The 24,821-nt window shown below is 51.0% G+C and overlaps 1 protein-coding gene across 2 annotated transcripts in view; it reads left to right on the top strand.

The window, feature by feature from the left end:
- The window catches only part of LOC119099652 (protein spaetzle 3), a 28,330-nt gene extending 10,287 nt beyond the window's left edge, over positions 1 to 18,043 (top strand). Inside the window, exons 2-6 of one of the 2 annotated variants that reach the window (XM_037222821.1) lie at positions 9,033 to 9,160; positions 11,023 to 11,113; positions 14,346 to 14,458; positions 15,188 to 15,313; positions 16,507 to 18,043. In XM_037222821.1, the coding sequence (XP_037078716.1) occupies positions 9,033 to 9,160; positions 11,023 to 11,113; positions 14,346 to 14,458; positions 15,188 to 15,313; positions 16,507 to 16,663 (615 nt within the window). In that variant the 3' untranslated portion in view covers positions 16,664 to 18,043. Of the gene's footprint in view, positions 1 to 9,032; positions 9,161 to 11,022; positions 11,576 to 14,345; positions 14,459 to 15,187; positions 15,314 to 16,506 lie in introns of both variants that reach the window. The other variant, XM_037222753.1, reaches the window with a different exon arrangement.
- Positions 18,044 to 24,821: the final 6,778 nt, after the last annotated feature.

Raw genomic sequence — 24,821 nt, 5'->3', positions numbered from 1 at the left:
CGGAACAGTCCAAATGTCCCGCGCCTGCCCGAAACGGTCCTTATATCCTGTGCCTACCCGGAACAGTCCATCTGTCCCGCGCCTGCCCGGAACAGTCCACATGTCCCGTGCCCTCCCGGAACAGTGCGGAGGCTGGTTCGGACGTCAGGGAGTTACCGGCCCGCCCCGGATGCGTCACCGTACCAGGAGACCAGGAGCAGATCTTCCGGTCTGGCCGGCCTCTGGTGGCGCCCCGCAGGGCGGGGCTCCGTCCTGCGCTCGTGCACACCTCGCCGCCAGTACACGGTCGTGCACAGTCGTGGGAGGTGGCGCGAGGTGGACCGACGTCCTGCCCGCCATGGATGTGCTTCGAGAGCTGACGGTAAGCTCCCGCGGGGCAGGATGGTTGAGCTTGGACGGTGCCTGATCTCCGCGTGGGAGACGCGGCTGCGATACCTGGTGGACGCTCTGCCTCTGGGCACTGGTGTGACCATCGTATTTGCTGACCCCCAGCAAGGATTGTGCGGTGATGTGCGTTTGGTGAAGATTCTCTCCAGCAAGGATTGCGCGGTGATGTGCGTCTGGTGTAGACTCTCTCTCTTAAGAATGCTGCAAGCCTGCTGCTTTTCAAGGGAACAGCTCAGACAATGACAAAGTCGCCTGTGAGGACAAGGATATGACCAATCCCGTTTGCGTGGTGAAAGAAAGGTTTCCCGGGATGTCGAAAGTGTTTGCGGTATTCGAGCAGACTTGCGAAGACTGGCGAAACGGTACTGAAGCGAGGTTTATGCCGTGACTTGCCTGTCGGATTGAACTAGCACCATGCCAGGGGACTTGCTATTATTATATTATATTATGTTATACTACAATATATTATAATTGCATTTCTGTAGATCGGTAGGTAATCATCAAATCGGATGGACGAGACGTTCTTCAGAGAACATGGCAGCACTTGAGCGAACTGGGCGAGTTTGGCGATCTGAAATAGGACGACGAAAGAGGGGCGAGCGAGTGGTACTTTGTTCCCCAACTTGCTTTTAACATTATGAATGTCTTGAAACTGCCTAATACCTTCTTTTGACCGTACTCTAATGTCGTAAACCACAAGATGATTGCCTCGATGCCAGAGTCGCTGGGAAGCCAGCTGAGAAAGGGCGAGTTTGCCACACTTGTTGCCCATGTGCAGCAAGTGGACCACGTGAAAGGAGCCCAGATATGACCCCTGGAGATAATGAACATGAATCGTGATATGCCTGCACAGGCAGCACTTGGAGTGCGAAGGCAAAATGATTTCAGCGGTAAGAAAGCCCCGAATGGTAAACCAAGCCTGCACGGCAGGGAAATAACTGACGTCGGTCTTAACACACCGCCTGCAGGAGCAAGCAATGCAACTTCGCTTACTTGAATGGAAGGTGGTGAGATCGATGACATGCTGCACCTGGCATACCGTATTATACACCAAGTGTTATAAAAACCAAGCCTCCGACGTAAACTCCTCGGATTGCGTACAATCTGAAACTTAAACTTGCATACAATGTGAAACTGGGAAAAACAAGACGAAACGGCAAAACTTAAGAGCCCTTGCGGTTCTAGAGAATATTCATATGGCCCACGTGGTGCGCCAGAAGTGACCAGCACATGTCTGTGTGTGATGCATGCCTTTGTCGCAGTGCCTGTGAAAATGGCTCTGGGTTGCTTGTCTCTAAAGGGAACGGTTGAAATTGCGTAGGATTTGAAACGGAGGGTTCCACATTTATGTGGGATTTTGAACTAGAAGAGCCATCTCCAGGACCTTTCGGTGCTGTTCACAACCCTGCCCTTCTTAAGACCTAAGCTAATCTAGTTTTGGAGCTATGCATCCGCGAAAATGGGGAGAGTATTTCGGGGAGAGTATTTCAAAATCGCCTTGACATTTACGACGTCATAATAACGTCATTCAAATCCTGTCATTCGATAAGCCATGCGGCGATTGAGGTCAATAAAAATTGTTGTCGAAGCGTTCATATCTGGCGTTCGTGATCCGAATTTCAAGATATAACGGCCGTCAGTTGTCTCCCAATTAGTATTGTGTAAGTTACGATGACGTAACGAAACCATGACGCATTAAGGAGCATTTTTACTAAACGGAGAATCGTGCTATCTAGAACAGGCATTTTTGCTTAGAAAATATACCAGCAGTCATAAGCGAGCTTGCTTTATGCTCACTTCGATATATTTAAATGTGGATCGTTGCCTTTTAATGTATTTGCAAGAAACATGCCACATACAAAAGACTCCACATACAAACATACCACATACATAAGTGTTGTGAATCGTAATCCTCGTCTAATAACCAGGAGAGAGAAGATATATATGTACCAATACTTGAGCTACGTGCCTTTGTCAGAATAGTTATGGGCAGTAAATCTAAAATGCAATTTTAATGTGCTGAATTTGCTGACCATGTCCGTTTGAGAAAGGCATTTAGCCGAAACATAATACATCTATCCATCATTTGTACTGTTAATCGACAGAGAACGGTTCAAAAGTGAAAACATCACTCAAGTTCGGCCAGGCTGTCAGTGCGCCCCAGCCGGCCCCATAGCCGCCGCAGCTGTCCCCCTCCCCCTCGCTTATACCGTCGCATGAAAGGTCGGCCGCTGTAGACCTCATATGTGAACAGAAAGTCGCTGGGGCGGCTGTCCAGCCCGGCATGGCTGCCACGGTGTGAAGCGGACGCGAGACCGGTTCACACTGCCACGCGCTGCCTGACCGGACCGGCATCCCACCGTACTGAACAAGTGGCTCATCATATCCCTCGACATGTAAAACTTCTTCAGATCTAGCAGCCCAGATGATCTGTGAGGGATCTGGCAGCGCCTCGCCGGCTTCCAGCATTTGTGATTGCCGTAAACGCGTCATAGCAGGAACACGAAACGGGACAAATCACGCAGAGTTTTCCAATCTGTTTTTAACGTTCAAGGGCAGGCAACCATTTCCTTTCGAAAATGCTCAGTGATGACGTGCCCACATGCGATTTGCTTCGATGCGAGATAGAATCAGGCGCCCGGAAGGGTTGTCTACATGGATTTGTTCTCACACAATGAACAAGTAAGCCCGATTGGAGGCAACCAGATTATTGCACCTCTAGACAAGACAGGAAATCTCATTTAAACATTATTATAGCCTTATTCCTCGTAGAAAAACCAAGATAATGGAGATGCGTATATATTGATATTTCGGCTACTACATGAGTTCATGGAAATGAAAATCGTTAGTGACTACTGATATTTGCTTCGATAAAAACATGCAATGTCGCGATGTCAATGCACGTCTTTCCATTCCCCTGGTTATTCTGCCAGGAAAACGACAATTAGAACCGTCTTATCGATATGTATAAGATTCCTCGCAAATGTATTTAACAACTGACGTACAATTCACGCGTTAAAATCGTACTGTATGAAGCGTCTATAATTTATCGGAATAGGCAGAACTTGGAGAACAAACGCGGAATGTTTTCAGCAGCATCAGAGAACTCCAAATGACAGGTGAATCTAGATTTCCATCGAATCTTCTTTCCTATTTCCTTCAATGCAACGATCAGAGCATCCACATACCTGTAGTCTCGCGCTTCCGTCATGCAAGTCTCGCGGAAGTTTCCGCGGAGAGCGATCAAGGTGTGTCTGTGTGGAAGGGCTGCGTTCGTCGCGCTCCCCATACAACTGGCGCCAGGCTGTGTGTGCTCTCGTCTGCCCGGCGGAAGCTGCACAGTGCACAACTACATTCTCCAGTCTGCGCTGACGTTGCATGCGGTCTTTTATTTGAGTAGTGCTTTGGATTCAGTTTCGCCATGAAGCTACACCTGTTATGCGGCATATAAATCATCCAAGTGTAGCAGAAGACCACCGGCAGCTGCAATCCGCCCACCAATTTACCGTTCATACCGCAGGAGGCAACTGCGTCGTCCCCAGTGACGTCACACCGCGGCCTGCCCAAAATATGAACACATCGCTTATCAGCATTACGCTTAATTTAGTCCCTTGAACCTAATGTGGGAGCGATGCGTGGTGCCTGGCGTGAAATGCTCTAGTACCTTTAGTACCTTTCTCACGGTACACATATCTGCTTTATCCGTTTGCATGTGCAACTGCACATTTTCCGCCTTCCTGGTTATGCATCAGTTGAGCAATAGGACCTGTTCTCTGAAATGAGCAGAGCAGCGGATCTCCATCGTGATGCTGAGCGCCGAATCTGGCCTCGCGAGTGCTCCCACGTGTTCAGAAGGATGCACCTATGATGACTTTGCAGAATTGTGTGCGTATTCGTCACGTCCTATTCGCCACGATGACTAAGTATCCCGACCGGAGAAACGCGAGCCACCAGTGGCTGGCAAGTCGTCTTTTCGAAATCTGGTTATTTCAGCGCGGTTGGCGCGGCACCGGCCTTAAGCCAGCGGCTGCATCATCCCGGACAGGGGACGTGTTCTCGGAAAAGCCCAGTGCCGAGCTGCGAAGCGCATTTTGTCACGCGCCATGAATCCTTGGACGGCGAGACAGACAGCTCCCAAACGGATGTCGCAGGTGGCGGGTAACCGGACCAAGGTCATGCACTCTATCGGGTCAGGTGTGCGCTGAGAACGGAGCGTCACAGACGTCAATGCTTCCGCGTACCTGCCGCGTCCTGTTTGCAAAGTCTGAGCTGTTTGTCGGTGCGGAAACCGGCTCCGCTCCAGGGCCTTACGGGCCGCCGAGCGTATATTGTGACGTCATTTTGGCCATGGGCGGAAGTTCGTTCTATTTCACTTTAAAACACGCGTTGCACGTGGCGCCCTCCTCACGCGGATCTTTGTTGCTCAGGATCTGCGGTTAAACAGCAGGCAATGGCACGCACGATTTAAAGTTCAAAATGACAGAAGACCGCTGTCATCCGCTGCGCAGTATATTAAGCCAACGCTCACGGGAAATGAGTGTATGAACCTCGGATAAAATGGCTGGCTGGAATATTTTACCCGTCGGCGTTGGTCTTGTTGCATGACGTTTCCGCCGGCTTATCTTTCGGCCGTGGCCAGGTGCTTGTTGGTACTGAGAAGTGTTTGAGTAGGCTTGACGCATTCCCACGTACATGCCACAGGCTCGAAAGCCCTCGGCAGCTCAAAGTGGTCAAACCGTCATCATACAATCCGTCTAGACGTTCCATGGAAAATATTATTGATACTGTGTCCTAATGGCAGCGCCTTCTACATTTCCGTGGCAAAAGCACCCACCTCCAGATATGCATGCGCAACGTGCACATTCCATGCACCACCACTCGGTCCCTTGTCACAGCGGAAGGCATAGGCTTCCGCGCTCAAACTTTCCCATTGCACCGTTTTGCTAAAACAGTTTGATTTGGGTTGAGGTCAGGTGTGGGTTGGGATTAAGTGGGGGTTGATGTTGGGTGGTGCGGCGCCATCAGCCGGCACGTTGCTCATTTCTAAGACAAACGTATAACGAGCTTCATTGTTAAATAAGGAAGCAATACAAACATACGTGATTTGTTACGTTTCAAGATTTCATAAAAAAATGTATAGAAATGATCGGCTTTTTCGGGAGTCTCCGGTGGCGAAGCCACAAGAACAGCGCAGTTTTACTTAGCACAGATTACCCAGTCATACTTACGTAAGTGTCCGTGTCTGTATGGGCGAACCATTTTCGCTCCCACGGAATCTCAGATTTCCCGGCGTTGAGCGGCGCTTAAGATTTGTGTCAGACTTAAATAACCACATCAGATTGGCACCGAAATCAAAGGCATTCTGCAACGGCGCAAACCGCGTGAAATTCGACGATCTTTGCGCAGGCGTCACTTGAGCGGAAGCGGATGTCTTTGCGTAGGCGTCGCTTGAGCGGAAACGGATGCCTTTGCGCAGGCGTCACTTGAGCCGAAGTGGATGTCTTTGCGTAGGCGTCACTTAAGCGGAAGTGGATGTCTTTGCGCAGGCGTCACTTGAACGGAAGCGGATGTCTTTCTTTGATTCGATTAGGGGTGGGTTAAGATTTAAGCCCATGTAAGGAAAGGTTCCTAGCCGCTTCACTTAGCCGTCGGGGCCGGGGCCTGTTTCCGTGACCTTGGCCAGGGCACCATCACTCTTGCAGGCTGCCCCGACCTAGTGTCGGAAAACCCCAGAACCACACTTCATGGCCGAAATACAGCCACTCACGCCATTTCGGAGCCGAGGACCAGCCGCACTCGACAGTGGCATGTGAAGGGCAACGTTCCAAAGGAAATCAGCGGCCCCATGGACGGAAGGGAGCAAGGTATGAAAAGGGTACAACAAAACACAAGAAGGTTTTTTGTTTAAGTGTACCATTTATGGACATTGTGGATGGTCCTATTGGATGGATTTATGGATGGACATTCTCTCTGAAACTGCCATCTTCATCTATATGATAACGTTAACTATTGACTGTGGTCTTAAACTCCAATAACATACAACAAATAAGTCGCAAAATTTGTGATATTTCGGCAGACATCCCCTTTTCAGGAGAATTTTGCCATTCATGGTAATAAAGATGACGTCATCTGTGCATGATAATTTTCAAAACTTACTTAATGAGGACATGTCTGTCGAAACAAAATCAAGTTTGCAGATGATTTATTTTATTTCGGTTACCTGCTCGCAGATTCAAAATAGTCCAACGTATGCGAAGAAAACACTAAAACATTCTCAAGTTATCTATAGATAACTTGAGCCTGTTAAGACAAAGGCTCCAAGGCATCAATAGGAGGACATAATAGTCAGAGCGACAAACACTCAATGCGACAGGGCAACCAAAAATGACAATAAGTAATCTATAAATGCAATAACACCAAAATATGTTGGTTGCAATCATGAACCATGTAGGACTTGTCGGGTTTAGTGAAGCAGCAGGTGCATAAGGAGGGTTGGCACAGAACGACCATCAACCGCGTCGCAGCAATGAGCAGAGGACCAAAGGCCTTGGCGGGGAAGTTCTAAAGAAAACATGCCTCTGGAGATGTCACCCGAGGGGCACCTGGCCTCCCGCAAGAGGCTGGAACTCAGGCCCACTGATATGGACATCGTCCCAATAAAGTGTCTGCTTGTATGTTTGTTTCCGGTGCTTGCTTGCATGCGAGAAAGCTTTCAGGTGAACCGGTTTCAATACATCAGAGTAACCGCGCTTTGTCCTGTCTAGTCTCATACCCATCACTTATCAGTAATCCAGCTCAACTACGAGTGATGCGGTATGTTCACTGCTTTCGTAACCATGGGAACGTCAGCCTTAAAACGTCAACCTCGGCCAAAATCCATCCGGCACACACACCTGCGGGGCGTGGGGCGGGTGGCCCTGGCGCAGGTGCCGCCTGTGGTTGTGTGGGTACGACGCCACTCGCCAATGCATCCCGGACTCGGCTCTTATGGGCACAGACATCCAGTGCATGCTTTTAGAGGGGCACTTCTTTAACACTGGAACATGGTCACCTCCCTTTCACTATCGGAGGAGTTGGTCAGTGTGTTTGAGTTGTGAAAGACCTAGGTGGTGCTACATCTTGGTTAGTCTTACACTGGGTCAGTGTTTTTGTAGGAATATATTGTTTTTATGTAGATATTGAGAACAGTTTTCTTGTCAGCGTATTGGTTTTAATATGTAAAAATATCTATACATGTTTCATCAGTGTGCTGATATCGATATATGACTATCAATATCAATACATTGACAACGTGGAAGGTATGGCATGAAGCGTCGTGATGTCGGCCTTTTATAATTAACACACTTTAACTAACTTTTCCATAAAACAGAATCTTAAAATGCCTCCCTGTTCTGAAACCGTTTTAGAACCATAACACTAGTTGAAAGCTACAGGTTTACGCGGCCTCATATGCTCGAAACACCCAATGTAGCTCAACTTTTAGCGTCCGATATGATATTGAATGGCAAGGTCACGTACATCGAATGAAGTTCATGTTTTGCTGTCGCATTGGCATTTGGTTCCAAGTTAGCTGAAGGTTAAGTGAACAGTGGGATATGCAAGGCCGTAATAGCTAACATCAACGTATAAACCCTTGAACCCACTTGTAAACGGCGCAACTGAAACTTTTAGTACCAACAGAACTTAAAATCGCCAAGTAATTGCAATTCTTGAACGACACCAGTGCTAATCTCTAAGACACGCTTTGATTGCGATCTTTGAGTGACCATTCTATTGACAGCCTTTTCATATGCAAGATAGCCAACGAGACAGCTTGTTTCTCAGAATATGTAAACTGTCTTTCCGCCATAAAGATTGGGTGCATGGCAGATCCGTTGGGTCCTGTCACGAGTACATACCAGCGCTGATGGCTGGAGACGCCGCTACCCTCCCCGTGGCCGCCGGTGACACCCATCACACGCTGTGGTGTCGGCTCTAACGCCGGCGACACCCACCAGACGCTGCGGTGTCGGCTCTAACACCAGTGACACCCATCAGACGCTGTGGTGTCGGCTCTAACGCCGGCGACACCCACCGGACGCTGCGGTGTCGGCTCTAACGCCGGCCGAAGGGCATTCGCTCTTGGTGTCTGTAGAGACAGATCTAATGATCTTGTGGCGGAGAGTTTGCTGGTGCGTGGCGCGCCACTTATGGCAGGGCGTGTGCGTCACCGGCTCTAACCACAGAGTGGTGTTATTTAATGGCGAGCATGTTGACAGAAAATCTCTCCGCTTCCCCGCCGCCGTTCATCGCCATCTCTCCCGTCCTCTCTGCCAGGCAGAGCCAGAACCGCTCTCTACGCGCATCCTTTTTCACGGATTCTACACATTCGAAACGATAAACGAGCTCTGGCTGTCATCTGGTCTGGCCATGACCGCGTGCTTTAAGCTTTCTCTGCACTGGCTTAGCTCCGGTCCGCATCCCACTGATCGGGGCCTGCCATGCGGCCAGTGCGCCCGCGTCACGCCGCTACCCGTCCGCCCCCCCCCCCCCCCCCCAGCTACGGGATCTGTCAGCCGACCAGCGCCGCCGCCACCGGCGCCTCTCAGTCACCCCCTCCTTCCTGCGGTCTTCGTCGGCTGACTGGCGCCCCCGTTGTCCGACAGGTAGCGTGGGCGGTGCTGGGCCTGACGCTGGTCTACCAGACGTGGGGCCAGGGGGCAATTCGCGGCCTTCCCTGCATCGAACGGCTCAACCAGCTCCACTGCCTCGACCGGGGCGACTCGTACCCCGAGTGAGTAACGACCACTCCATCACGTACTCAAACGAAATGACGACCTGGGCTGATGTACTCCGCGTAAGAACGACCAGTTCATCACGTACTCAAACGAACTGACGATCAGGGCTGACGTACCCCGAGTGAGTAACGACCACTCCATCACGTACTCAAACGAACTGACGATCAGGGCTGACGTACCCCGAGTGAGTAACGACCTGGCCAACACGTACTCAAACGAACTGACGATCAGGGCTGACGTACCCCGAGTGAGTAACGACCACTCCATCACGTACTCAAACGAACTGACGATCAGGGCTGACGTACCCCGAGTGAGTAACGACCACTCCATCACGTACTCAAACGAACTGACGATCAGGGCTGACGTACCCCGAGTGAGTAACGACCTGGCCAACACGTACTCAAACGAACTGACGATCAGGGCTGACGTACCCCGAGTGAGTAACGACCACTCCATCACGTACTCAAACGAACTGACGATCAGGGCTGATGTGCTCCAGATGGGTAACAAAGTAGCAAGTAGCAATGAAAACGCAAAGTAAGCAACAACCAGATACCTCATATAGCACATAATAGCACATACCTCGTGTAAGCAACAACCAGGGCGGCACGTACTTTGTGTAGGTAACTGCCAGGGCAACGCGTACCCCGTGTGAGTGAAAATCAGGACGGCACGTACTTCGTGTAAGCAGCAACCAGGGCGGCACGTACTTCGTGTAAGTAACATCCGGGACAACACGTACCACGTGTGAGTAAAAACCAGAATCAAGCAAGTAATAAACAGTGTACAATGTGCGACAAATAATCATTGGCTTCCTCACCACGCAGTAGTTTGGACACGCACCCCCTAAAGAGATCACAGGCGGGTGTCAGGCTCAGGCTGGACTTCGCAGCGAGTCTGAACCCACGGCTATCGCGGACTCGGACTCAGCAACTCAAAAGAATGAGGACTCGAACTCAGTGAACTGAAGCCTGGATGATCGTAAATCTCATGTTTTATGAGGGCAAGACGCATGAAATCAGACTCAGGCTCGTAGAAGAGCTTCTAGGCCAGCAGAACAGCAGGCGAGCATCACAACTACAAAATCAGCTGTTTGATCAAGATCGTATTTTTTGCACACTGACTATACTTTGCAAAAAATGGAGGTGACGTCAGTGAGAATATGACATAATAACGCATAATTCATGCAAGGCTTAGGCCTGGATTGCTGTCTTTGTCCTGTACCACTGCGTTTTGATTCACAATCATCTCCTCCGAAAGGCGTAGATCTAACACCATTCCAGAGCCCTAGGCATCACGCACGAGCTGCTCGCGCTCCTGTCTGGGAATTAAACTCACTGCCCTAGGTTCGTGACTTGGGCTAGACTGACGCAAGTTCGATGGACTTATGGCTCCACCCAAGTTTAAAAATGGGAACCGGACTGAGTGTTTTTTTTTGCTCCCACCGATGCTCGGTATGTAACCCATCGCAACCAGGGCAGCCATTATCCCCGCCGCTGGTTCATTGTGCAAGACGCCATTGGGTTGAAGGACAAGGACAGCACGTGGAGTGCACTCTGAATCTGTGCAATACTTCGTTGGTGAAGCCTACGAGGGCACTGGGAGTTCGTCCCAATCCCAATCAAAATCAAAATTCCAATGTTAATCTCAGTCACAATCGTCTTGCATCCACTACAGGTGTTTGAACGGATTGCTTGCTCACAAAACTACCTGTAAATGATTCTCTAATAGTCGCTTTTTAGGGTAATGAGGAGCGCATGGCATCGCATCATCGCGATGATCACGGTCAGCGCCCTTGCCTTTCCCTGGTTTTTTCTTCCTCGTCAGCGCTGCGCTAACCGTCCGCCGCGGTTTTCAGATCGCGCATTGAGAGCTTCATCGACCTGAACAAGGCGCTGACACGGCGAATGTTCGGCGAATTCCAGCCACCGGGCTACTTTTTCGACCAGGTACCGACCTTCCCCAACATCCAGAACTTCGAGACGGTCGACTTCCCGGAGCACCTGCGGCCCGCCGACGTGCGCACGGGGCGCGACGAGCCGGCGCAGACCGGGGCCCCGGCGCGGTGGGACGGCGGCACACGACGCCGAACGCGAACCAGGGCGAACACTACGCGAGCGAACACGGAGCGAGCGAGCACAGCGCGAGCGAGGGCGAGCGCGGCGCGAGTGCGGGCGAACGCGGCGCGAGCGAACGTGACGAAGCAAACGATGACGAATGTGCGGCCGACGCGTGTTGCTACGCGGCCGCCGGCGCAGGGGCTGGCCACGCCAACTCCCTCCCGGCCGCCGTTTTACAACAACGTGTTCCTGAACCAGGGGGCGCAGCTGGAGGTCGCTGCCAGCCAATCGGCGCTCGGCGGCCTTCGCTTGGCACCCCGTCAGCGAGCCTCGGCCAATCAGCAACTCGGGGTGGGCGACTCAACGCCGGCCGGGCCAATCAAAGCCCGCCGCCCGGCCTGCGCGCCAATCGGCGGCGCCGGGAGCGGGCGGGGGCGGGGCTGTGTGGTGACGGCGCCACCTGTTGGCGGCTTGCAGCGTTACAGTTACCCCGTGCCCGCCACCCCTCTCACGCTGGGTGAGGCCCGCGTGCAGGTGAGAAGACAGCCACGTGCCGACCACGGCGGTCTCTCGCGTGGTCTCGCGTGGCTGTTTGTCAGACCAAACACTACTCACGCGTGCATTTTGTGTCCAGATGTCACATCAGTTTGGTGTGAGGCACTAGTCCCTTTCCCCTAGACTCTGCATCGGTGAGCGACCCTTCGGGAGTCCGGCGCCTGATGCTTCGCTGCGGTCGCACGTAGTGCCTTAGACGCCGCGTGTAAAGGCAACATCCGGGTCTAGATGTGAGGCGTAGTCTAGCACGCCTTTGTCAGCACGAATCGATGTTTCGATCGCGTTGGTCAAGGATTATTTGCGTCTCTTTGGCACAGCTCTGTTTGATGCGAAGCAAAGCATGAATACGTATTAACACAAACTTTGACAGTTCGATAACGAATTTAGCTCTCATGTCTGGTTTGCTGTTTTCACTGGATTTTAGTATTTTGAAGATGAACAGGTACAAAACATTGCGAGTTTTACGCAAAATGTTCCGAGATAGCTCAAGTCCTGACCAACCCGAGCAAAGTCTCGATTCAATCTGCAGAAGGGTTTAGATGCTCGTGGCTGTAATTCCACTGCTTGGTTTACCAGGCGGTAGACGCCAGGGTTCAGCATGCGGAAAGACGGTTGATTCAGTGACCGCGTCACGCTGCATCAGTGTCAGTTGCAGATTTGGAAGCGAGGAGGGATGTTCAAAAACATTTTCCTCCCGAAAATCTGTTCCGCAGAACGCCCTCATAATGAGCGGGTCATGCAACACTCGCCCGGGGGATGTTCCTCCAATGAGCGTAAAAACAATGGCGTAGTAGCCTTACTTTTAAAATTTGCTAAATTGAATGGAACCATCTGGTACTGTGACCGGAAGCGGTTGTAACTTCTCGGTGCACAGAAACTATTGCCGGAAACCGTGTTCTCCTGCATACACGAACAACAGACCATTGTCATCGTCAGAGCAAGGGAGAAACTCATGTTTCCCCTTTGCCGGTTCCACTTTGAAGAGAGCATAAACCACCCAATTGTCGTTCCCAAGCAACGGTGGTGAAGCCAGGCACAGCAGCTGATCATTCCACTAAGGGTCCCGTCACGCTGTGACGGAAAATGTGCCCGTGAGAGTGTGTTTGGTCTGATATGCGCATGGGCCCACCACAACCCTTGAGCCGCAGGTCACGCAGCTGACCCGACGGGCAGTCCCACCGCACGACCTCAATCCCAGGCCAGGTTTGGTGTTCACTGAAGTGCAGTACGCTTGTCAGAAAAGCTCACGAAATCTCTAAATCGCGCCTTATTTCTGGACTCAGTCGTTGCGAACGGTTTTGGCTTGAAAATTTCCAGACCGGAGTCAAAAAGTAATGCGCACATCCGCATTCCATGTGTTGAATGCATTACGTCCGGTTTTGTTTCCTCTAGAATTTTGGCTGGTAAACATCACAGGCCGCTGGATAATGGAGCCAAAATACGAACGGTTTTCTTACGTGCATTCCTTCCTTAGGAATACTGATAACGAGTCTCCGACGTCCTTGCGTGCACCTGCCTGCGCGGTGCACAACATCCTGAAACGCTTCAGAGCGGTGGCCTCAGACTCCCGGCGCGAAGCTAGAAGTCCTCCCAAAAGCACGCTGCGCGAGAGAGGAGAGGCGCGTCTAATCGGACGCGTCCGTGTCTCAACACGAGTGCACCTAACTGAGCCGATGAAAGCCGGCAGTCACACGGCCCTGCCGCGATGCTATCCCTCGTCTTTCCACATCCGCTCTCCTGGTGATGTCATTGTAGGTAACGCTAGCCAAGTTTCCCAACAAACCGCATGATCGCTGCCGCAACGGGGTTGGAGGTGATGTCAGGACACGGCCGTGTTCTCAGACGCTCTGGCTTGGTGTGTGATGCCCTGACACGGTGGCAGCCTGACCTTTCCTGCCGCTAACGCCGACCTCTGTCCAGCTGGTCACGTGAACAGCACGCTCAGCTGACATGGCGCTTTGGGTGGAGGTCGCACACTAGGTTAAACCCCTGTCGATGCCACCGCTCGCTGATTAGACGCTTCTGTGCGACGAGTCGCTCATCTGTCGTACCGCATTGCATGGCTCTGCCGCGCGAATTCGGGGCAAGCTCGCGTCTCTGCACGGCTTTGGTCGGCGTCGGCGCGGCTTTGGTCGACAACCGCCCCATGCCTTCGCCTCACCCTCTCACTGGCGTTCTAGCCTCGATGCTTTTCGGATTTAACGCCGTTAAGTAATTGTCGGTCTAAATATCTCACTTTGTTCGTGCGGTAAGTCTTGGCACGTGGGCTAAGCTCCACTATTTGCCACGTTGTTTGAAAGCTGATAGCTTTACTTAATCCCTCGGTTTTCCAATGATTAAATGGAATGAAATAAGTTCAGACACCTTCAAAGAGGCCTTTACATGCGTAAATAAAAATATTGACTTATAAAGATCAGCCTACTGATGCAATGTGTTTGGCCAATTCTCTTAGTTCAAACACTCGTCACTTGGACGTGACGGAGGCTGGTTCCTAGAAACACCGCTCACCTGGCTCGCTCTGTGACGTCACTTGCCGCACCCTGACGCCCTCCGACGGTGACCGCAGCCGCGAGTGAAGCGGTCCTCGAACGCCACGGTGGGCGCAGCACCGACGGGGCGGCGACATAAGCGGCAGTCTGTGCCGCCACCGCCGAAAATCGAGAAAGGAAGCAAGCACCTGTAAGTTGCATGGCCTGTTTCTGGCGTTGGCTGTGACGAAGCTGCGAGTGCACAATGTGACAGCGGCTCCTGAAGCATCCAGAGGCAAATCCCCTCGGTGGAAGGATTTCTGTCAATGATTGTCCTGATTTCCTGACCTGAGTGTGAGAGAGGTGTTATGTTACATTCGTGAATTATTGACCTAAGCATTAATTAGGCGTCATTTACACCTGTTATGTACTAATCCAAGTGTCAGTGATGTGTTCTTTTACACTGATACAGTACTGACCTGAGAGTCACTGAGGTGCCGTGTTACATTCGCTAAGTACTTACCTTAGCGTTACTGAGGTGTCTTTTAACACTTATTACCTGCTGACCAGGGCGTCGGTGAGTTGTCACTGTCGCCGCCTCAGGGCGGGCTGCTTGCAGTGCGAACAGATAGGGTACGGTGAATCGGCAGTGCGGATGGCTGTGAGTCCCAGGCCGGCACCACCACGCCGTGTCATATGTTTCCAGGGCAGACAACTGTGCCATGTCGAATCCGCTACATTGCACACAGATGAGAGCGGTGGTGGTGGCTTGGTGTTTAAGCGCGTGTCAGCGTCCAGGCCATTTGCGCCCACAGATGAGTGCTTCTGACCACTGTTTACGGGCTGGACACCGGCGTCATGTACACCACCGCGGCAAACGCTGCAGCCTTTACAGCGGTAGCATGCTCGTGTACGGCGGTGACCCGTGTTGTGTCCGCAGCGTGGACAGTTGCGAGTCCAAGATCGAGCTCGTCACGCCGTACTGGGCGGCCAACTCGGCCGGTAAGATCAGAGCCGTGGTCAACACTAAACACTTCCCGCAGGCCATCCACCAGGAGATCTGCAAGTGAGTCTGACGTGATGACGTCACTGGTTCGCCAGCGCTGCGGAGTGGCGCTCGTCACCGGCCACGCTTGCGGCGGGCAGGGCAGTCGGCGTGCGCTCTCATGGGTCTCGGGCATTTGCATGTCGTTTTGGCTGGTGATAGATAGAAAATTAGGGGGGGGGGGGGGGCGCAACGGTTGAGCCAGAATGAATGCGACGCACGTGGACGCTGCGAGCCCTCTGGGCGCTTTCTGATCGCTGCAACAGTCAGCTTGTGTCGCAGCCGGCTCACGGGGCAAGCCAGGACTTATCTCAGCGTTCGCGTGGCCTTGCATTCTGATTCGTTCTGTCGCGCTGGGAGTTGTTTCCGCCGGTCGTCGATAGATGGCGGCCCAGAGCCCACATCGTTTTCCACGAGGACCTGCCCCGCCCTCCCCCCCCCTCCACCAACGCGGGGTACGCTACCCCATTTGATGAGAAAGGGGGTTGCACCGAGGCGGTTCCAGTACAATATCGCCACACTGACACAATCTGTACTGAGAAGAGTGTCTGTGGAAGGACGCTGATGAGGCCGAGAAGGTTTAGCGATGTCCGACCACCAGAGAACCGATGGCGATTGTAACGTTTGCTTTAATAATTTCTGCTTATGTGCCATTTGTCAATGTGTCCTTATCACGTGTCATTTGTCAATGTGTCATTGTCACGTGTCATTTGTCAATGTGTCATTGTCACGTGTCATTTGCCAATATGTCATTGTCACGTGTCATTTGTCAATGTGTCATTGTCACGTGCCATTTGTCAATGTGTCATTGTCACGTGTCACTGTCAGTCGCTCGGCACGCCACTATCACTATTCTATTCTATCACTATTATTATCACTATTTGGCACGCCACTATTCCACAGCCGCTGGAGACAGGAGTGCCCTATACCTGCATCTGCTGGCACTCCTCAGATAAGATCTCTCCACGTCTAGCCCAATTCAAACGTGAAGAAGTGGCCGAACCAGCAAGGGCGCAGCCAATGTTTTCCGAACGTCCATTTATTGCCAAAGAATTGGTGTGGGCAAATGTTGATTTTTCTGAATTTCTGTAAACGTGGACAGAATTCCTGGAAAGATCTCCACCCCAGCACAAGGCGTGAGGCTGTCAGCTCACGAGGGCATGGCCCCGTGCCCTGCTTCCCACGTCCCGCTAACCAGTGGCCCGCCGCTGCAGGGGCACCACCACCAGCCACTGCGGCGGAAGCTGCATGTGCGAGCAGAAGTACACCTTTCACCGCCTGCTGGCTTACGACCCGGACAACGACTGCAAGGGTATCTTCATCGACTGGTTCCTGTTCCCGTCTTGCTGCGCCTGTCGCTGCCCGCCCTAGACGTGTGACCGCGTCCGCCGCTGTCTGGCGTACATATCCGCCCGCCGCTGTCCGCTCCCGACGTCCGCCTGCCCCTGTCCGCCTGAAACGTGCGGCTGCGCCTGCCGCCGTCCGGCTGTGCGGCTGCGCCTGCCGCTGCCCGCACGAGGCGTTAAGCTGTGGATGTCCGCCATAGGCGTCCCATATCTCTCCCACATGTTATACATCTGCTCCACGCGCGGGCTGCACACCGCCGGCCGTTTCCATCGTGGTTGCCACTGGACGGCGCCAAACCCGCCATGTTCGCGCCAAATCCGCTGGCGCAAATCTCTTCCGCCGGCGGCAAACCTCTCCCGCCGGCGCCAAGCCTCGTCCGCCGAGAGTCTCAGCTGAACCAAGCCACGGTGACATTAGCGGCCCCGGTCCTCTGGCCGCATGCCCTGCGCGCTGCCCACTGTCCTGGCGCCGCCGTCGTGCTGCCCGCCGCCTGCCCGGGGTCGGCCGAGGCCCGCCGGACTGGCACCGAGGTCTCGCGATCGCCAGCTGTGGCGAGAGACTCAGAGCCTCGGAGCTGTCAGCGCCGCTGTGCGACGTCCCGATGGGACGGATCAGTGCCGGAAGTGCGACGCTGCGCGCTTTTAGCGTGGGGTGTGCGTGCCGCGCGGATGGCGCCCCCCCCCCCCCCCTACGCGGGGATCCGCGGGTCGTGATGGAAGGGCGTCGCTGGGCTGTTTGTGATGGTCCGGCGCGAGTTGGGCCGGCTGAAGCGAACGTTACTGCCCGGCGGGCACGAGCTGAACGCTGGGTGCGGTGGTACTCTAGCGGTGTCCAGGAGAACCAGTGGTTCCAAGGGATATCGCCACAGTCGTCCCGTGCCGGAGAATGCGGCACACGTGTAAGGTCTGGGGGAATGAGTTGCGTCAACGTGCGATGCAGATTGAGACATTCAACTTGCGCTAGTTTATCGAGCAACTCATGCCATTGGAATATTCAGGAAGTGCATTTTGCGTGTAGTTGCGCTTCGACATGGACCATGGTGCGAATGTTCTGTTTTAGGTTTGAGCGCACGCTCGGCGCCATACATTGGTTAACTTTTGGTCAATGGTTCTTTGAACAGTGTTAGGATACATGTTATGTTTTTATTATTTTGGCTGCTTCTTAGGAAATATATGCGCCATAGTGGGATGAGAAGCCGAGTGAAATACTGTGTTTTATGTACGCGCGTGTGGTGCCGCGCCTGGTTCCTTACGTTTGCGGGGTGTCATATTGTGGCGATTTCCTTGGAAGTGTTGCGTGAATGTCAATTGTTATCGGACATTATTAAAATCTTACCATATTCAAAGTGAAAACATGAAATTGAATGAGCATATTTGGCCTAAACAAACCGCCAAACCAAGTGATGGCCGGCTGCGTTGTGATAATGACGAACGGATGCTTAGCTGTCTGCCATTGGAGCTGGACGTCATCCATGGCTGACGTCTAGACGCATAGCTGGATGTCATTCATGGCGTGACGTCTCGGCGCATAGCTGGACGTCATTCATGGCGTAACGTCTCGGCGCATAGCTAGACGTCATTCATGGCGCGACGTCTCGACGCATAACTGGACGTCATTCATGGCGTGACGTCTCGGCGCATAGCTGGATGTCATTCATGGCGCGACGTCTCGACGCATAGCTGGACGTCATTCATGGTGCGACGTCTCGACGCATAGCTGGACGTCATTCATGGCGCGACGTCTCGACGCATAGCTGGACGTCATTCATGGCGTGACGTCTCGGCGCATAGCTGGACGTCATTCATGGCGTGACGTCTCGGCGCATAGCTGGACGTCATTCATGGCGTAACATCTCGGCGCATAGCTGGACGTCATTCATGGCGCGACGTCTCGACGCATAGCTGGACGTCATGCATGGTGCGACGTCTCGACGCATAGCTGGACGTCATTCATGGCGTGACGTCTCGACGCATAGCTGGACGTCATTCATGGCTGACGTCTCGACGCAAAGCTGAACGCACTGCTATTCTTTATGGGATCAACTTATCACTATTCCCTGGACTTCTTGACCGAAGCTGAACCAAACAATATGACATGGTGAACCAATCCACGTAATAACACCAGAGTGGTTTACTAAAATCAACGCTTAACAGTACCCGGCGTTCATTAGCGCAACACCAACTCAGATTTTCCTATGCGAATCAATGGACGTCTGGGTGTTGATTAAATGGTACAATCAATCAAATGCTTTGTAATAGGCAACATATCGAAACCAACACTTTACCACCAAAACTGGGGGAGACAAAAGTCAATTTTGACAAGGTTGAGGAGGAATACGTCCCTCCCCTCCGTGATGGAGTTCGTGTAGCAGTTGATCATACCTCCACGGATGCCACGTGTGTCAGACCATCACGGATGCCACGTGTGTCAGAACACCACGGATACCACGTGTGTCAGACCACCACGGACGCCATGGGTGTCAGACCGCCACGGATGCCACGAATGTCAGACCACCACGCATGCTACGAGGGTCGGACCACCACGGATGCTATGGGGGTCGGACCACCACGGATGCCACAGGTGTCGGACCGCCACGGATGCCACGGGTGCCAGACCACCACGGATGCCACGTGTGTCAGAACGCCACGGATACCACGTGTGTCAGACCACCACGCATGCCACGGGTGTCAGATCACCACGGATCACACTGACGGAGGTCTGCAGACACGTCGGCTGATGTTGACTGAGCTCTTGTCACCAAAATCGATTGATCGCTCTCACTACTGCCGGCTTCACTACTGCATCGTTCCGTCCGGGGAAGATAATCAATCTGGCAGCCTTTGTCGCACGGAGTCGGCGCGGATGACGCTACACTGTGGCAGCAGTTGTGTTCTGATGGCGTCATGCCCTTCATGTGATGACCTACCGGACAGCCGGGCTCTGATAGCGTCACGGTTCGGTGGCTTAGTGACGTCACGTGCTATATCACAAGATTCACGGCCAGATGGTGTGGACATCCCGACTCAGAGTGACATCTTTGAACCCTGAGGGTGTCAGACGGTGTGTTATGCATACCGACCCCGGTTGTGGTGCGAAGGTCGATGCGTGTCAGATGGTGTGTTATGCATACCAACCCTGGTTGTGGTGCGGAGGCCGATGCGTGTCAGATGGTGTGTTATGCATACCAACCCTGGTTGTGGTGCGAAGGTCGATGCGAGACGGCCATGCCAGGCGTTTTCTTTGTAGTTATATCTCTGAATGTCGTTACAGAAAAGCTAATTTTTTTAGCACCACATACCAAAAATCTTTCAGTTGACAGTTCATATCTGAATAGCAGGCCATTAGATTCGCGGATTGGTCCCGTTCTGTGCGTTTACTCGTTCAATACGGCTTACTGCGGGTGCACCCGCCCTCTGAAGACCTCCCGTGCAGGTGGAGCAGTCTGCCACTCCAGTTTTCCAAACCGTGTACTGGTGCCTCAGTAGTCGAAAATACATTCGATGGACCAATGTTTAATGTTATGCGCCGTGCTAGTCTACACATGTATCAATGAAAAAAGCTTTTAAACGTAACAGTTGGTGTCAGTTTTACAGATGGCAAGCGAATGACGGGTTGTTGGTAAATGTTTGAAAACATACTTAAAAACACCATTACGCATAATTTTTTTAGTTTTAGCACAACATAATTATCATTATCTTAGGTAACGCGGTCAGTACGATTTGATTCGCATCCGACGTTTTCATGTAAGATGGAAGAATCTGAGGTCTGATTCCACATCTTAAAATGCAGAACATTCCGCTTTAATCATCGCCGTGACGTCGCTGTGCAGTGGAATACACCCGTGCATGCGTGCATATCAGCAATGATCAATGCACCTAACTCAGGACATTCCACTATCTCATAACCACCCGTAGGCAATTGACCTCAAGACTGCTGAAATGACCGCTTGCGCGAAATGTTTCTAGCATCCTGTGACAATTGAAACTTCATTTTTGCTGTCATCCTTGCAATATTCCTTAAACATTGCACAAGTATCAGGAAGTCCATATAACACACACTGATATTTAACGTATAAATGCTTGTAAAATAACAGCCTTTCATAATAATACTTCTCATAAGAGCAGAGCAAGCCCTTGAGATGTGAACAGACAGTCAACGAGATATCATTTTTGATAGCACAACACATTCTATACTTGATATAAGGATAACCACTTCTAAAGTAAGTGCATCAGTCCCGTAAGTAACAAAGTCGCTTTCCCTCTTTGCCGCGATGCGTAACACTCAGACAGTTCAGCGAAAGGCATATCCACCGAGCTTGACCTAGCTTGAAAGTTACCCAGCCGGCAACACATTTAAAAAAAAAATAGTCATTTTCACGAAGAATCATAGTGGACAATTTTTAAAACTTGAAAAGCTTTTCAGCGTTTATTTTCTGAACACACAAATTTTATAAATAATTTGAGGCTAGATATGTTCCCCAGAGATTTAAAAACATGTTTGTGAAGACAATGATAAAATGTAAAACATAATAAAACATAAACAACGTAAAACATAGTACATCAAAACGGTAAATAAAACAACTTAGAAAGTTAAGAAATTGCAGTTAGCTGGCTGTGAGCAAGATGAGGTTTTTATAGACGGTTATGAGGCCAGAACTTGTGCCGAAACTTTTTGAAACTTTGTTAAAACATTCAGTGGCATCTCTGGCGCAGACGCGACAAAACAAACATCTATATTCTTGTAGCGTACCGGGCCATAGGCATGCAGTACTTACAGAGCTTCTTTGCCGGACTGACGGAGCTTATAGAGCTTACATACCTGCGCATGGCCCAAGATGGATACTCCCTAAATGAAATTGCCTTTAAAGGCCGAAATGTTCCACACAACACTAATGTAAACAAAACAGGTCAGCCCGACAACCAGCTGTATTAGCTAAAGTGAACTAGAATTCAATAATAAGGTGAACTGGAATTCGGGTGAACGAAAGGCATGGTCTGCAATAATGATTGTAAGCGGCCTTGTTTAAGATAACAAACTTTCGTTTGTTGCATACATGTGGTTTACCCATTGCATGCTAATTAAATTGCGTGAAACAACATTTTCCTTTTCTCAGAGTGTTTAGCATATACTAGAACCCCGTAGAAGCATTTTCAAATTTTCAAAACCTTTCACTGAATTAACCCATCGTGAAAATGGCTAAAAGGTTGCCTATTTCAGGTCTTGAGCATGCCATTTTTATCGACATCTTCAGGGAAAAAGAGCCCATGATGCAGCCCCATTACATAGTTGATCTAGCACCAACTGTCTGGCATCGTCCGTAGTGTAACGATAACATAATATGTCTACAGGTACTAAGCTTCAATCCCTCGTGAAAATGGCTAATGTGCTCTGGAAGAAAAAGACAGCTCTGGCTGCTTCTGACTTGAACCGAGTGGTTCGACTGACGCTCAATGGGTTATTTTTGTACGCATATTTAAGTATTCCCGGAGATTGTAAAAATCAGTGAAAGATGCGGGCCACCGAGAAAACTAAAATCTGTGAATTAAATAATAATCCACGAGATGCTGAACACCATCAGGTGAGCGGAATACATAATTTAACTAGCCTTATGCCAGCAGCATGCAAGTCGAAACTAGAATAAATGAGTCTGACACATGGAATCATGATTATTTCTTCTTCCTTCTGAATGCATGCTTTGAGCATCTGACTCATATTTTTTTCTACTTCATGCAGCGCGTCGCTTGATATTTTTTTCAGGTCTTCAATCCTACTGCTAACCGAACTATTCTATGCTCCTTTGAGCCTCGTCCTACAGCATATGAGGAAAATAAAGAGTGCTGGGTCAATGAAATGCAGCACAGTTCTGTGCACTGCTGGTGCACAAGGTGCCTAAACACACAAGTATTAGTACCACGCTCACTTGGTATTAAAAAGCATCATATAGGTTTAGAGTTTTTCATATATTTATGTTTTCAACGTTCTACCTTCTCCGTATGTTAGGACCGTTCACCAAAGTTGGCAGGTTTCTCAGGAGACAGCACTGGTGGATCTGAACAAAAGACTGTACTATGTGACATCTAAGCGTTTGTGACGTTTTGTTGAACGTTGTTTAACGTGTTCCTTAACAATCTTGAGTTTATTTGTCGACCAATCGGGATTTCAGCAGAATATGACTGTCAGTTCAACTAAACAAAACACTAGCAGCAACGTATGACTATCAGTTCAACTCAACAAAACACGAGCAGCGGCATATGACTGTCAGTTCAACTCAACAAAACACGAGCAGCAACATATGACTGTCGATCAACTCAACAAAACATGAGCAGCAACATATGACTGTCAGTTCAATTCAACAAAACACGAGCAGCAACATATGACTGTCAGTTCAACGCAACAAAACACGAGCAGCAGCATCGGTGGTCAGAGGTTCCACAGCTGTCAACATTGGGATTACAAAAGATGCTCTAGATTATCCACGGATCATCCAGGATACGCAGCAGCTGAATCTGCTGCGTGCGGCCGGTTGCCCTGCTGAATCTGCTGCAGGCGGTCGGTTGTCCTGCTGAATCTGCTGCAGGTGGTCGGCTGCCCTGCTGATTTTATCGACGGTGATGCGTCCCACCTCAAGCCTAAAGGCTCTTGAAGGGCGCGTGATCTCTTTCAGCTTCGCTGACTTATCCACATGGCTGTTCAGGCTACTCCACAATACGCGGTCAGGTGGCGACTGGGCGAGCATGTGCAGTCCTCGGCGGTGTTAAGGTGATGGGTATTTCAGGGAAATACTGTCCGACCGATCCAGCAAAGCCCGTGTCGCGTGCGGCGTCAGCCCGTCCTGCTGGAGTCACTGCTCGTCCCGATCGATCCAGTGAGGTCACCCCAGGCTCACCCAGACGGACATCTGGACAAAGACGGTGTGGCGCTCTGAGGGGTGGCGTTTAAAAGATACTCGCTCACAATCGGAAGGCTTCACCCAGTGTCCCAAGAATCGGTTCGCAAGGAAAACATGTTTTAGTAGCGCTACGTTCACACGACAAAGGATCATTAAATCCATATAGCACGTTCTACGTTCGCGATATGAAGACTAGCTTCGTAGGAACCTTGGTGTGTTCCAATTTAGAATGCTTTTTGGTGAGGGTGGTCATGCAACGCAAACTTACCCCACTACTGGTAGGTGAATCGGAAGACGTGCGCTCTAGCCGACTGAGCTGGGGATACGGGCCGCAGCACATGTCATGACGGGGGCTTAAAGTACAGTTCGCTGGTGTATCTGCCACCTGACCGTGCTACCAAGTGAAGTTCGGCGGTGTACCTACCACCCGGCCGTGCCACCAAAATGGTATCGAATAATGAAATCATCGCATTTTGTCCGGTGTTGTAAGAACCACAAACTCGCCGCATGTTGAACGTCAATTAGTTTTAACCTCAAAGGTCCAAAATCACAACGCCAAAATAATAAGGGTTCAAATAAGGCCCACAGGCCCTTCTTGTGTGTTAAACTTCCAGCACGTGTCAAAGCGCTCTGCGCGCTCCTGTTTCAATGGTCACACAGGACATGCTCACATACATACGCATTCGTCTTATATGTCCCTCCAATTAGCTACGTGTCGGCTGCCAAAATCATGCAGTTCAGCTACATTTTTGTGCAGGTAAATGCCGGCAGCATACACGAATTTGTATAGCTTCTATAGCGTCTGTAGCCTCTGTAGCCTCTGTGGCTTCCGTAGCCCCTATAGCCTCTGTAGCCTATGTAGACTCTGTAGCATCTATAGCCTCTGTATGTACCTCTCGTCTGTACGCATCAGGCCTTGCCATGCTGCATAAAACCGTCGTTTGTGCCTCCGACCACCACTGGTGAAAGACACACGGCGGCTAATTTTGTTGATGGCGACTGGTCGATCTCTTCAGACTTTCTTGTTTAAGTTGCATACCATTTAAACCCTTTCACATAAATGCAGCATTACCTCTGATCCAGATTAAACGTCATGTCTCACTGATAACACAGTTCTAACATCAACTATTTCTTTTTATTTGACATCGGGGACGCAAATTTAAGCGATCTAAGTCCAAGAAGGAATCACAATTTTGGGGCAGGCCGGGCCGTCTTTATCGGCTCAGCTCCCCTTCTTCTTCCAACCGATTTTAGAAAGCAATTCTCCTGATTCCATGAACGTTTACTGTGCCA

This window comes from Pollicipes pollicipes, unplaced genomic scaffold (genome assembly GCF_011947565.3).
Source record: "Pollicipes pollicipes isolate AB1234 unplaced genomic scaffold, Ppol_2.1 Scaffold_1600;HRSCAF=1878_pilon_pilon_pilon, whole genome shotgun sequence".
Lineage (NCBI taxonomy): Eukaryota > Metazoa > Arthropoda > Thecostraca > Pollicipedomorpha > Pollicipedidae > Pollicipes > Pollicipes pollicipes.
The sequence above is the reverse complement of the archived record's forward strand: the minus strand, read 5'-3'. Positions and strand labels throughout refer to the sequence as shown.